This window comes from Dermacentor variabilis, chromosome 2 (genome assembly GCF_050947875.1).
Source record: "Dermacentor variabilis isolate Ectoservices chromosome 2, ASM5094787v1, whole genome shotgun sequence".
Lineage (NCBI taxonomy): Eukaryota > Metazoa > Arthropoda > Arachnida > Ixodida > Ixodidae > Dermacentor > Dermacentor variabilis.
Window position 1 is genome coordinate 28,153,403 of NC_134569.1, and position 14,629 is coordinate 28,168,031.

The 14,629-nt window shown below is 48.1% G+C and overlaps 1 protein-coding gene across 2 annotated transcripts in view; it reads right to left on the minus strand.

Moving 5' to 3' along the window:
• Nucleotides 1-4,711: 4,711 nt before the first annotated feature.
• The window catches only part of LOC142571555 (calmodulin, striated muscle-like), a 45,984-nt gene continuing 36,066 nt past the window's right edge, over nt 4,712-14,629 (minus strand). Inside the window, exons 2-3 of one of the 2 annotated variants that reach the window (XM_075680007.1) lie at nt 7,331-7,692; nt 4,712-4,993 (exon numbers count right to left, since the gene is read on the minus strand). In XM_075680007.1, coding sequence (XP_075536122.1) covers nt 4,824-4,993; nt 7,331-7,667 — 507 coding nt within the window. In that variant the 5' untranslated portion in view covers nt 7,668-7,692 and the 3' untranslated portion in view covers nt 4,712-4,823. Of the gene's footprint in view, nt 4,994-7,330; nt 7,848-14,629 lie in introns of those variants that run through there. The other variant, XM_075680006.1, reaches the window with a different exon arrangement.

Consider the following 14,629-nt stretch of genomic DNA (forward strand, 5'->3'; position numbering starts at 1 on the left):
CGTGGCAAAACTACACATGATTATGAGGTACCCACGGCGTGTGAGTTTTCGCCACCTGAGGTTCTTTAACAAGCACCTAAATATAAGCGCACAAGTGTTTTTGCGTTTCGTACCTATTGGATTCCGCGGCCTGGATTGAACCCGTGAGATCCAATTTAGAAGCCCAATGCCACAGCCACTATTGTCATTAATTAAGCTACCGCGCCGGCTTTTTGTTCTTTTTTTAAGCATGGACTGGCAAAAAGAAATTGAACACGGCTCAAGGGTCAAAGTTAGTACATAGAATATTAAATAAAACTATTTTTGGCGCCCGAGGTCCGACTCAATAAAAGACCCCGTACCAATTACTCCGCTTTCTGTAACGCGAGGGAGACGCAAACATCAACGGAATGTTGCGCTGGATTTGTTTTTCCATATGCTTCACGTAAATCAGAGAACAGGGCGACGGGAGGCTGGATGAGGCAGATACGTTTTATTTGTTAAAGCGGCAAGAAGCGAGCTTAGTCTTTTCTTTTTTTTTTCCATCTGCGTTTGCTGATAGAAAACTATATGCGCAATAATACACACGAAACACACATGACGCTTGTAGAACAAGCAAAACAATTGTCCTCCAAAGCAACTACAATGACATAGCATAATAAAAGCCGACATCGTAGCCGCAGTGCACACGCAGTCACTGCGCGGTATAAAACCACAGAAAAGAATTTATTCGTAAGACATAAATACTCGTCATATGTAATTGGTAACACGATTTGAACGGTCTGATCGCAAACAGCATGCGCGCGAAGCAGTAGGAACGGCCCCGCCGAGCACACTCGCCAGCAGTTTCCAAACGGCGCGACCTTGATGCGGACCAATCCACTTCGATCGCAGCGCCGCCACAGTATTTTTCGTCGTCGCGCGCCTCACTGCAAAGCATGCGCTGCTCTGCCGCTTTGTCCCACTCAACCGTATTTTAGCACACTCTAGCGCAGAACTTTGATCGGACGTCTCAACAGCATGACGAGCTCTTTCTGCTTCAGCATTACTTCGACGGGCACTAGTTGCCCGGCACTTTTTCGTGTTTCGCGGGCTTTTCTTTCGGGTTTGGAAAAAAAAAAGAGGCTTATGCAACAAGTATTGAGCAACAAAAATCTGGATCGCGAATTTTTCAGTGTTATAAAATTTTATCATTGACACTTTTGCTCTGAATATAATGTTTGACCTACTGATTAATGAATGACTAATTAGGTAATTAGGCGAAACAAGGAAAATAGTCTGACATGCTCCAAGCGACGAGAAAAAAATAAGAAGAAAAACATCGCGGTTTTGCCCAGCTATGGGGCGCTTGCATATTTTTAAATTTTTTGCACAAGTTACGGTGGAACACATGGTATACACTACTCTTAAAAGTCATTATTTCTTGCCAAAGCTTCCACCCGGTGTTACACTGGCGGTGTTTAACCCACCGTGGTTGCTCAGTGGCTATGGTGTTAGCCTGCTGAGCGCAAGGTCGCGGGATCGAATTCCGGCCACGGCGGCCGCATTTCGATGGGGGCGAAAACACCCGTGTATTTAGTTGCACGTTAAAGAACCCCAGGTGGTCGCAATTTCCGGAGTCCTCCACTACGGCGTGCTTCATAATCGGAAAGTGGTTTTGGCACGTAAAACCCCATAATTTAATTTTTTTTAACTGGCGGTGTTTAACGTCTATATGTGTGACAATACATATATTGCCGGCAAAACCTACCTGCGCGCATAATCAAGCCGAGAGCGTCCTGGAAGTTGACTTCTCCACAACATGGGTCATAGTGGGGAGAAGCCAGCGTCAGGATAAAAAAAAAAGGTAAAATGGTTTTGAATGAAAACGTTATTGAGCGTCCTACAGGAAATGTCTAGTTTACCAATATTTACCTTCCTAAGCCTGAACCAATATCATTTTTCCCGAATCCTACGGAAACTTGCAAACATAGAAAACACTACCTGTGTGCGCGCCCTCAACGCAGTGTTCACAAATTTTTCGCGCAAGAACTAGCGCTCTCGTGAACTTACAGCTTGCAGGAAAAGTGTGCTATTCATTGATACGCGGTACGCCAGGTTAGGGTCGGTAATATCGATGATTGAGCAGTCAATTAATGGATTAAACGCATCCTGCAATACGATTAATCTTCATCGATGCCCACCTTTGATTTAATCGATTAGGCCTGTTCGATTATTCATTTTCGATAGTTTGATAGGAGTGACGCGAAAATTTTGAAATCGTGCTGGAATGGTGGGACACGAGGAGTGAATGTGCGGCTGTGGTAGAACGACTGTAAAATGTGTTTCCTGTGGAATATAGAATGCGGTTTAAAATCCTAAACCAGTAATTTTCTTTTCCCCTGTGCATATTTCAATTGCTCACATATTTTAGTTCGACTTTATTGTCATTTTTTTCTATTTCTTGTTTAACTGTACTGTACAGGGATTCATTAGTATCTTGCATATTATTTAATTCTGCACGAAGTGCCATTTTATAACACGTATTGTTTATATTTACAAAAGCCATTAGTACCAACTATATGTAGTCTTTAACAAGTTAAAGATTATCCTTTACCAAACGTTTATACACTTGTGTTTCAAGCTTGGTTCCATCTCTCAAACATAAAATAGCGTTCTACAAATGTACATAACTATATGTTTCAACCTTTTTAAAAGTTCCCGGCAAAAATTTCGGCTAATAAACTAATTGATGAACCCTCTGCAAAAGTGATTTGCAAGGGTACAGTATGTATATAGACGGCTCGAACGTATAGCGGGCCCGAGGGTACCAGACCAGGCTCCTCCAAACTTTTAGGCAACAGCAGTCCCGTTCCTTGAGTCGAGAATGATATGACGGGCAACAGTATTACTGCGATAAGCTGACACGATCGTGTGGCCGAGCACTCTAGCGCTTGCAAGGCCACTTCGATCGTGCTGTAGATGACGCCGCTGGATTGTTACTCCAGTGAATAATATATCGCAGGATGCCGCGCTTTTTTTTTCATGTAATGTCCTTTGATGAAGTCAGAAACGACATTAGACTGCACAAAGGTTTTCATGTAGTCAAGGCCTCTTGTTCCAGTGGCACCAGCATGAGAAAGGGTCAAAATATAGTCTACCTATCCTGTCATGCAGAGCCAACCTTGCGTTCGCAGAACATGTTATGCAGCAAACATGCTATGTGTATGTCAGAACGCTGCAACAAACTATTAGACCTCGCCCCTACGCGCGTCTTGCGCTCGCCCGCACATTGCATGGTGAATTCACGATGCATGGTGCCGGGAACCCAATGTGCGCACTGCGTTGTCGGCATTGTGCAAGAGGACTACTGAGCTCATGCGACCTCATAATAGCCGCTGAAACAACAGGCGTCAGAACGCATTACATGCCCGCGTATGTCCCACGGAAGGTCTGCTCGTAAATGATGCAGTGAAAAAAACATCGCCTGAGAATCTGCCAATTTCAGCAGCTTTTATTATTTGCTCGAAGAATCCTGTTTCAAGTCTTGGCATGTGTTCACCCACCAATTATGTTTTAGTTTGCCCCATTCACTACAAGCTGTACGCAGGAACACTCACTTGTAACTATTTATGGATGTGCTCTCCTGTTACCGTACCATGAATGCTGTGGATTGGAGAAACGAGCTTACACTTAACACTTACACGCCGTAGTTTCGTGGGGCGAAAAGCTGGCGAAAGCTCTCCGAGCCGCCTATAAGCGACGTGGAGGAAGCTTTGGTCCGTCTTCTGACGTGGTACTGGGACCGGCCAATCAGAGAATCGCGTGCTTCACAAGTAATGGTCGCATGAGGGTTCCGATTCCTTGGCGCTACCTCGGACGAGGTGGTGTCGTGCGAGGCTCGCAGGCTGAGGCGCAGCGGTGGCTTTGAGAGGGAAAACTGCCCGCCCGCGAGCTTATAACTGCCGTCATCGGAGGGACCGCCGCGGCCGTAGTTTGGAGACTCCTCGTATAGACGACAGCGAACTGGAACTCCATTTCATACCAGGCGCCAACAGAAAACCACGAGATGAGGGGGCGACGTTGTGAAGGGCTTTGCCGAGGTCGAACATAAATTTGGCACGACAAGTAGCCAACGTAGAAGACAGGCGATCTCCTGCGGTGAGAGCGGTGATGCTTACAGTCACGCCCCATGCAGCGCGAACTGAAGACACGGTTAACCTGTATAGTCCAAATTGTTGACAAGCACGGGAACGCGTCACTTGGGTATCATACAAAATGCGGTTACGTAAATAACATAGGCTCCCTTGTGTCACTCGATACAGCCAGCAGCACTCTGGCGAGCAGCTGACACACGCGTGTGTGGGTGTAGCGGACGCACTCCCTATACTTTCGGCATCTGGAAATGACAGAACGTGCCGTCTTAATGCGTGCGACTTACGTCCTCTGGCAGTGTAGGACGTGCATCCGCTAAACGAATACATATTACGAGAGTGCGCTAGCGGTTCGCCAGAAAGCTCTGCCTGTACCGAGTGCTTTTAATGAAGCAAGCAAAATTCTAGGCTGCGATAGACGTAGCAAAACCTGATTAGCTCAAGCAGGTTGCCTTAATTGTCTCAGCCCTGTCTGAAAAGGGATTACATAGGATGGAACTTGTCGGCACGTGCTTTCGTCTCTACAGTCAGAGCTTGCGACTGTACACCACAGACTGCGTGTGAAATTAACGCTTGCGATTAGAATACTGTGCATGACACTCAGGACAATGCCGCCACTTTATTGACGCACGTATTTTATATATACACAGACCAACTCAAGAGCATAGGCCATCGTAGCTATATAGCGGGCTTCGCGATGAAGCGCCTCGCTCAGCTGTCCCTGAAGAGCATTTCCACGAGTTCCTTGTAGGGCACGCGGTCGTCGTCTTCGCCGCCGCACCCCAGCTCGCCCAGGACCTGGTCGACTTCCTCGACGGTCAGCTTCTCCCCGATGCTTGTCAGCAGCCAGCGCACGTCGCGGACGCTCACCAGGCCGGTGCCTGCGTTGCGAAAAAGGCATTCGCGTGAGGGCACTATATATAGCTGAACACAGTGCGACCACTGAATGCCGGCGACTGCATACAGCAGCGCGAGCGCACACTTGCCCACAGTTCCACGTAAGAGGGCGAATAATAAATGATTAAATCCCCAGAAAGTGAAGGCCAGCATTTCGCGAATTTCGCTGTAACGTACCTTTAGTTATAACTTTATCGAAGCACAGGAAAATAAGCGAGCTAAAAGGTAATAGCTACCTCTGGCGGGACTATAGATGCGGGTTATTATACAGCTAGCCACAAACGGCCTGTAGCGCTACAGATTAGCTTAACTGATATCTGCATGCGGCTACGCGCCAGTATCACCGCAGTGCACAGTTATTCGCTATTACACCTTTTGGGTCGTATCTTGCCACGCAACAATAATCGTCATCTGTCTTGCCCGCATTTCCTTTCTTTAACCCTGCGAGCCCGGTACTTTCAAGTCACGAACGGCATGCGCGTTATCAGCATGACAGCATTCTCGACAGGAAAGCAGAGAGCGCAGGGTTTTCGAGAAAGGAAACGCAAGCGAGACATCACGATTATCGCTGTGTGGCAAGGTACGACCCAAAGGTTGTACATTTGGTTAAGAGTGCACTTGCAAACTGACACCGGCCAATGAACAGCTTATACAGCTGACTTTCCAGTAGGCGAACGATAGGCACCGAAACCACTACCGCTGTTCTTGGTGCTGACAACCGTGCCGACCACCACAAAAGTCATCTGCCGCAATTAGATTGGCTCCGCGTATGGGTGCGCGAACATTCTAAAGTTCACGTACAAATATAAGAGCTCAGTGAATCGCGTAATGGGAATTAAACTGCCACAGTAAAGATAAGTTAAAAAAAAGGGGGGTTTCACGTGGTGAAACCACAATCTGATTATGAAGCACGCCGTAAAGGGAGACTCTGGATTGATGTTGGACACCCGGGGTCCTCTAACGTGCACCCAAATCAAAGCGGGCGTCTAAACACGAGCGTTCGCGCATTTCACCCTAACACGGTCGCGGCGGCCTCCGGTGTCGAACCTGCGCGAATATAAACGCTGCTTGAAAACAGGTTTCTTAATTTGAATTCAGGTTCTCGAAGATTTATTACGCACGTGCCTTCAGCAAATGCATATTTTCTTTATGCAGCAACGGTGCCTCGTGCGTCGGTATTGCACATTATCCCGTCAACCTGCACATCAATTATCGTAAACCCGTATGATCGGCCATAATCGTACATAAATTTCGAATGTTGGTTGTACTTAGGGAACCCATGGGGGAAAGGCTGCGCAAATTATGTCTGCCGATTAGTTATGACCGTTGCTGTGCGGTCCTGCAAGAAGAAGCATGGTTATCACTACAGCCAATATGTTACAAGCAGTGGCGTAGCTAGGTCGTCTGGCAACCGGGGCCGATAGCGCTTCTGTCACCCCCCCCCCCCCCCGGGTGTAGTCGAGGAAGGCGAGCATATCGACAATTTCCGGGTGTATTCAGACGTATATGACACCCCCCCCCCCCTTCACTGGCCCCTTGCACCCGGGGCCCACGGCCCCCCGGCCCCCCCTGTTGCTACGCCACTGGTTACAAGTGACATAAGTTGCTCAATGCAGTATTCGAAGCTAAATGTTCCAGAATATTCGTACGTACAGTTCACCGGTTTTTATCGAATTGAACAGTCCAATTAAATGAACAGTAAACAGCAGCAGTAAGGGCGTTTATTCTGGCTTTCTTCCATAATATTTCACGTATTTGGCGTGAAAGTGTTATAAATGAAGAAAATGCGACAAAGACCCTTATTTGAATTTCACACTGGAACGTCAGGGCTAGAAGTTGCTGTGAGGTCACAAATTTCGAAGCATTCTCGCATTTCCGCCGTTTCGGCTTCGAGAAAGGTTATCGGAACTTGCCAAATTGTGTCTTTTGCTATTTTAGGATACAATGTAGTCATTTACCAGTGAACACTGAACTATATGGTGCACTCGATGCCAAAATCGATCGACTGCGCAGGAACATCAAAGCGGTGTCACCTCTACTACAGGTATTTCGTCTTTGGGCGTTTGCTCGCGTACCAAGCCTGCTCGCACAGTCGGCGAAATCATAACTTACTCATCCAGACCAACTTTGTGTTCTTCAGCGTCCCTTTAAGATGACAGCAAGCGAAGAGCCAACTTAGTTTTGATTATTACTATGTTAACTTGATGCGTAGTTGACAGAAAAGGGGCTAACCTTAACTAACGTTAACCTTAACCGCTCCTAATCCCAAGATATTCTTCACGTGCACTTATTCACCGAGGGAAAGAAGCGGTTCGACATACCACCGGGGTCGAGTATCTCAAGCGCCCTGCGCGTCTCCACTTCCTGCGCGCTGCTGCGCTCCGGCAGCCGCAGGTGTCCGAACTCGAGCTTGGCCAGCACCGACAGGAAGCCCATGTAGTCGACGGTCGTGCGGCCTGCGCACGCCTCGAGCTCCTCGCGCACGTCCTCCATCTCGGCCTCGGTCACGGCGAGGCCGAGCGCCCGCACCGCCGTCTTCAGCTCGTCGAAGCTCAGCTCCAGGTCGCAGTCGCGGTCGAGCAACACGAACACCTCGCGCAGCTCGGCGTCGTCGTTGTAGCCCGAGTCCGCGGTCGACAAATCCTCCAGTTCTCCCATCGCGCGTGGCGCAGTTGAGCACAGCCTACAGCAACCAAGAGCAGAGCGAAGGAATATGCCGAGGGTAATATATCGCCTGTCGACGCAAACGGGACAACGCCCGCCTTCTGGTGCATCGTTGTTTTGTGCTACTGATCACGTGGTCCCGCGCGCAAGCACGCGCTTTCGTGTCTGGGGGACGACGTGACATGCGCTTTCTCAGGACGGTGTAGATAGGACTGCGTGCACTCTGCGTCACGGCATCCAAAAGGTAGAACAATGCGATAAATTTACGTAGCATGGAAATGTACGTTCGCTGTTCATAATTTTACTCGTATTAGCGGCGCTAGCGCGCGAACAAACATGACAGCAAAATTGAGCCTGTTGGTACAGCGTCAGTGCCTTATAGTCCGATGCCTTTCCTGAGGCAAGAATGCTGAACATCTTACCCTGCAGGTCGCCACGACGATATGAATTACAAGCACGATAATTTATCGATCAGGGAAAAAATTACCGACGATTACGTTACTTCCTAATGCGAAATGTGAGCGCAGCAAATAAGCTGTTTCACCTTTTGGATAGATTGAGGCAAAGAAATCGAGCAACACATGTATGCGCTATCACATAATTTTTTTTTTATTTTTCACACGTATTCCTTTAACAAAGACTCCACTAACAGTTCTTGACAGTCATGAAGGAAGCTTTGTGGTCGGAGAAATAGACTGATATATGTTCGACTTGGTACACCAATGCTTGATTCTCAAAGACGAGATCTATACAAGTGCCTCGCGAGGTTGTCACAGCCGTGGGGGAAGCAGAGGCTAAGCGCCGCCGCCGAGAAGACCCTGCCGTTCGCGCCGCCGAAGCGGAGGCTCATCGCCGCCGTCGAGAGCAACCAGCAGTAAGCGAGGCTGAAGCAGAAGCTCATCGCCGCCGCCGAGAAGACCGTGCAGTTCGCGCCGCCGAAGCGGAGGCTCATCGCCGCCGTCGAGAGCAACCAGCAGTAAGCGGAAGCGGAGGGGGGCGGCGTGTACACCCAGCGGCAAACGATGGGGGCAGAAGCGCGCGCAGCAAGCGGACAACACGATAAAGGGAGGAGGGAAGAGATAGCAGCGACTGACTGATGCCTTTGACTGATACTCTTTCTGCATGGCGGCGACGGTGTTCTATGCAGTCACGTTATCTTGACTCTCTAGCGGCGTCAGCGGCATCCAGCGGTATCAGTCGGTCGCTGCTAGCGCTGGGGGGATGAAAGGGGGGCGGAGCTGGTTACGAGGCCGACGACAACGCCGACGACGACGCGAAACCCAGGAACGGACGCCAAAGAGCTGCGCTCTAAAAAGGAGAGAGTATACGGATGAAGGAGCCCGATGTAGAGGGAGTATAGTTGAGTAGAACATATCTTGATGGGCTAGTGAGTTGACTTTAACGATTGTTTACTACCGTAAACAGACTGGCAGTCTGCACTTGATCTTTCTTTGTGTTGCTCTTTGCGTGCTCTTCTTTTTCCCGGTTTGCAATTAGTAATCAATCGTACCACTGAAAGTTTGCGAAATAAGAAAAAAAAGGAAATAATATATTACGCCCCTGCACTTTTGCATGCCTATAGATGACAACACTATATCAACCGTGTTTTAAAATTAAAGCGAAAGCCTTAGGTGTCTGTTGGTGGTGACCTTGGCGAAACTACGCTGTGACGAAAAAATGGCCGACGCCGCAAAGAGTGAAAACACGTCAAAAAAGTGATCGTATTGACGTCTCATTTCCCAGGAAAGTAAATTGGTGGCTTTGAATAGAAAATGTGGTGCATATCGGTCTGGGTGGGAAACCAACGCGGGTCCCCGGGGTGCGAGATGAGCACACTTCTCTGAAGCTACGCCTGCTTTTTTTTTCCATGGTGTTTATTACAGTAGCATATGCAACCCGACACTCACCAGTTGTGCATATTCAGACGGCTGCTCCACGGTTCTGGCTTACTAAAGGTGTGCCTATTGCGTGCCTGGTTGCACACTTCACAGCCATCTCGCTGACTAGTGCGTGCGTCATTGGGCGGCGCAGGCGACGGTGCGGGTACAGAGGCTAGAAAGCCTCTATAGTGCGGGGAAGGTGGCGCCACGTCATGAGTATATAATGAGTGCGCTGATGACCTTCCGAGGTCTACAAACGGTATAATGCTTTCGCATTCCCACGCGTAACCAGTCTTAAGTGTCTCCGCCGAATTTTAAGTTTAGTAATTGCTGTCGCGCCAGGTGTTGTTGCACAGAAAAGCGGGCACGCACACTATGCGCATTGACATCACAGTCGGAGCGGCGGCGAGCGATGGAGGAGCGTGCACGCTCTTGTGGCTCGCAAGTACGCCACGGCGGAAGTAGCGGCGTGCCACTGAGTGAGGAGGTCGCCTTAGTGCCACACGTGTACTTTACTGCGGCTCGCTAGGTCTTACGAGAAGTCTAGCCCCGATTGTATAACTTCATGTATTACCAAGTGTGCAGCAGGCTTTCGCCTTCTTGTGTTACAAGAGCGTAACAAGAGTGCCGAACTTATTGAAGCGTGAATGCCCATCGAAAAGAAAAAAGTGCAATCGGCCATAGCGTCCAGCGTATACCTTCGTTATAAATAGCTAAATACATCACGGCCCTAATGATAAGAGAAAGGCGTGCAAGTGAACATGGGTGCGAACACTCTAGTCAAGGTTCTTTTTTTAATGCCTTAACAGCCTTCGGGTATTCAACGCATTTTCCGAAGGCTACGTGTGTGTGTGTGTGTGTGTGTGTGTGTGTGTGTGTGTGTGTGTGTGTGTGTGTGTGTGTGTGTGTGTGTGTGTGTGTGTGTGTGTGTGTGTGTGTGTGTGTGTGTGTGTGTGTGTGTGTGTGTGTGTGTGTGTGTGTGTGTGTGTGTGTGTGTGTGTGTATGTATGTATGTATGTATGTATGTATGTATGTATGTATGTATGTATGTATGTATGTATGTATGTATGTATGTATGTATGTATGTATGTATTGTTACGTGCGGAAAGACAGACAAAAGAGTATTCACATTGTATTTACAAGGGAAGCGCAGCCAGAGACCAAGATGGCAACCAGCTCGTGCCAAGCCCAGATGCCCGTCTTCGTCTTCCTTTGCGCCGTGTCTCATAAGCGCCTGTTGCATCGCAACACAAGCTCCCGGCGGCAAATGCGCCGTCCCAGTGCCGCTAGATATCTGTGGCAAGCAGAGAGTTGTAGGGCTTAAGGCTGGCGACGTGGACGATACCACTGCTGGTCAGAACGGAGGACGGTGCGAGGCTGACTGGAACGATTTCGTGGATGACATCAGTAACTTGGCGAACCACGCGGTATGGGTCTTTGTAACAAGACAGGAGTTTCTCGCAAAGGTCTACTCGATCGGAAGGCGTCCAAAGGAGCACTAGGGCGCCCGGCGAAAGGTGCACTTCATGGTGCCAAAGCTCGTATCGATGCTTATTGTTCTCATGCGACACTGACGTACAGGCGAGCGCGTGCAAGCTGTCGAGCGTGGTCAGCGTGAGCGATGGCATCACAGACGTATTCACTTATCGAGGTCGTTATCGATGGTAGCAATGTGTCGACAGAAAGCGTAGGTTCACGGTGACACAAGAGGTGGAACGTGTCCAGGCACGAAGTATCATAGGCGAAGGTAATGTACGGTACAGCGAGATCGCAATTGGGGCGACCAGCTGAAACGTATTTCTCCAGCATATCTGTAAGCATCCGGTTCAATCGTTCGGTCAGGCCATTCTTGGGGATGGTAGGAGGTGATAAGCTGATGCTGGATATAGCAGACCCTCATGATGCCATCAGTGACCTTGGGCAAGAAAGTACGGCATCGGTCTGTGAGCATTTCACCTGGAACTCCATGCATCAAAATGACGTCATGTAGCAGGAAATATGCCACATACGGATAGCGAAGTTGGTTGGGAGAGCGCGCGGAATGGCGTATCTGGTCGCGTAGTCAACAGTGACAGCAACCCACTTGTTCCCCGAAGTAGATGCCGGAAAAGGGCCCAAAAGGCCCAAGCCGACACGACCGAATGGCTCTATACCGAGATTTCAAGTGGCTGCAGGTACCCAGGCCTCACGCCGACATGGGTCATTGTACACGTAGGACTGGGTGGGTACCGCTGTTCGAAGAAACTTTTTGACGCCAACTTGGAACTCTTGGTACGTGCCACTCGGTTTGCGCTGATCTTCAGTGAACCTCTTTGACGCCAACTTGGGTCACTAAGGTATGTGCCACTGAGAATAGGTGACTCTGCAATGGCGAGAAAAAAAAATCTCTTAATCTTCTCCAATGCTAAGCGAAATCAAACCCACGCACAAAAGTTCTTCAAGGACAGCAACCCGACGCTATAACGATCTGCGCCATTAATGTACTGGGTATGTGCTGCGCTTCAATGAACCTATATCGTTAACCTGAGTGCCCGAGTATATGCCACCGAGTGTGCAGCAAGCGGAGGAACGATTTTCAGCGTTCGCAGGCACCGGCACGCCACACTTCTCGTCTCGGATGCCACGCGCGGACTTCTCGGCGGTCCCACTAGATGGCGCAGCAAGTCCAGAAAGAAGCGCGACAGAGAAGCCCGCTTGCCGTTCGAGTTGCCGCATGACGCGTTTCTCGGCGTTCGCACGCACCGTCGAGCTATGCATATCGGAGGCCACGCGCAGGTTGCGCGGCCGCGGTGGCGCTAGATGGCGCCGAGTGTTCTTAGGGAAGCGCTAAAGTGGAGTCCCGCTGCTGTACACGCCTCATACATACGTTTTTACGGTGGGAATACGTTATATTGATTCAGTGCTAACCCATTACCTTCGACAATCATCGTGAGATGGGTTCTGCCGCAATTTGTTTTTAACCACTGTCATGCGGGCTTCATTCTCTGGAAACACGATGCATAACGCTGCAATCCAGACCTCCAAGCGCGCAGTGACGTCATTGTACTTATCTTGGCATATTTCGTGGGCTTTTTATTAGAGCCTGCAAAAGACAACCGTGCAAAAGATAACATCGTAGAAACAATTTCATTTTGTGTTTCTGGGCGTGCGCTAAGACGTCTCGAATACGACTGATACCCTAAAACGGATATCTAAAATTTGAGTAATTAAAATTTCATAATTAACTAAGAACACTCCATATTATATTCTAAGTGAGCTGTGAAAAGCTTATGCGGTTCTACTGAGTTGGGAATTGACGGAAGGTAATGACAGACGGCAGTTATGTCTTCAGTAGTGGTTTCGCTTATACCTATACGCATTCCTTTGCGTACATGTAGGAGCAGTAGCGGTTATACCTATTAGCAGTGGTCGCTATCCTTGTTGCGTTGTTAAAGGTCGCCCATGATGTTAACGCCGCCCTTGAAGCGAGTGTAACTGTTGGAGACATTCTTGTACACACAGGAAAATGTAGTTCGCGCCATAGAATTTCCTGCTAAAGTTACTCGTAGGAATTCTCTGCAGGACGCTGCGGTCGTTCAGCTACGATGGGAATGATGGTTAGTATATGGATTTGTCTGATATACGTTGCAGGGTAGCAAACCGGAGGCTGTAACTCTGGTTAACCTCCCTGCCTTTGTCTCATTCGCATCTCTCTCTCTGATATACGTGCTTGCGGCTTCAGACGTTCTCGTGACTGTGTTTTCTATGCTTTATCCCCTTTATTGGCCTAAATTTCGAAGAAATCTTACTTTTGTAAACGCAGAAGGCAATAAGGCTTCGCGCACTTAAATATTCACTGGTAATTGTGGCATTTATACCGCACTGTATTGCTGAAATGGTAAACTTGAAAAGTCGCAAAACCGCTCGAAGCCATAAGGACGAAGTTTAGGCAAAGCCATAACTCAGATCATGACTCCCATGTTCACTGAACCGCCATGCTTGTAGGTCCCTAAGACACATACTAGCGCCCGAGTTCCCTCTAATATTCTTTTTTTTTTGCAGGAAACTCTGTAGTTTGCACATCAAACCTGCCGCATGGCTTCGCCTATTAAATGCAGAAATAAATATGTATAAAAAATGTCTATTCGTGCATTTGCATGCAAGGATTCAAGTTCGGCCTAGTTGGAAGGACACCTGCACAGGTTTATTACAGAAAAAACATTGAACGGGTAGGAAGAATACATGTCAAGGGCTTGTGCTTTGCCCTGATGCCCGTTCTCGTTCCTTTTTTTTTCTTTTTCTTTTTTGTTGTTGTTCATCTGAGTGGTTGTGGCACATACCCACATTGGGAGATTGGCGATGAATCGTGTGGTTAAACTAAGTGTATAAAAGGAAAGGAATGAACAATTTGAACGTTGGAACTTTGAAAGTAATAATTTTGTGAGAGGAAAGAAAAGCGATCAGAAGAAAAGCATGAATAAGAAAAGAAAAGAAATAAGAATAAGAATAAATAAATAAATAAATAAAATAGCACTATGGTGGGGAGGGGAACAATCAGTCTAGCATGGTAATCGATTAGATTCAATCAGGTAATTTTGGATCGCTAAGCAAACATATCTGTGTGGTTCAGCCCAATAATAGAAGCTCCGAAAGATAGGATCACAGGCACAGATAAACCTAGGCCAATATTACGAAGCGGGATTTTCAATAATCTTTTTCTTATTACAGAAAAACGTTTCCAAGACAACAAGAAATGGTCTGTTGTATCCGTTTCGCCACAGAGTGAGCATAATAGTGAGGGTACTGGATCAGACTTGTGTGGATTAAAGTTTAACTTAGGTATGCGGCAGCGCGGCCTCATGATGGACACTTCAACTTTTCGTTTCTGGCAAAAATCTCTGTGCCAAGGGTATAGAAGATGTCGGCAAACTGCGGAGTGAGTTATTGCGGAGCCTGACACTGCCTGCATTATGACACTCCTGCAGGTTAGGTTAGGTTAGGTTAGGTTAGGTTAGGTTAGGTTAGGTTAAATAGATGCGTCTAATTTAGGAATCTGATGCTGGTGATGTAGTCGCTACCGCTACCGTATGTTGTTAC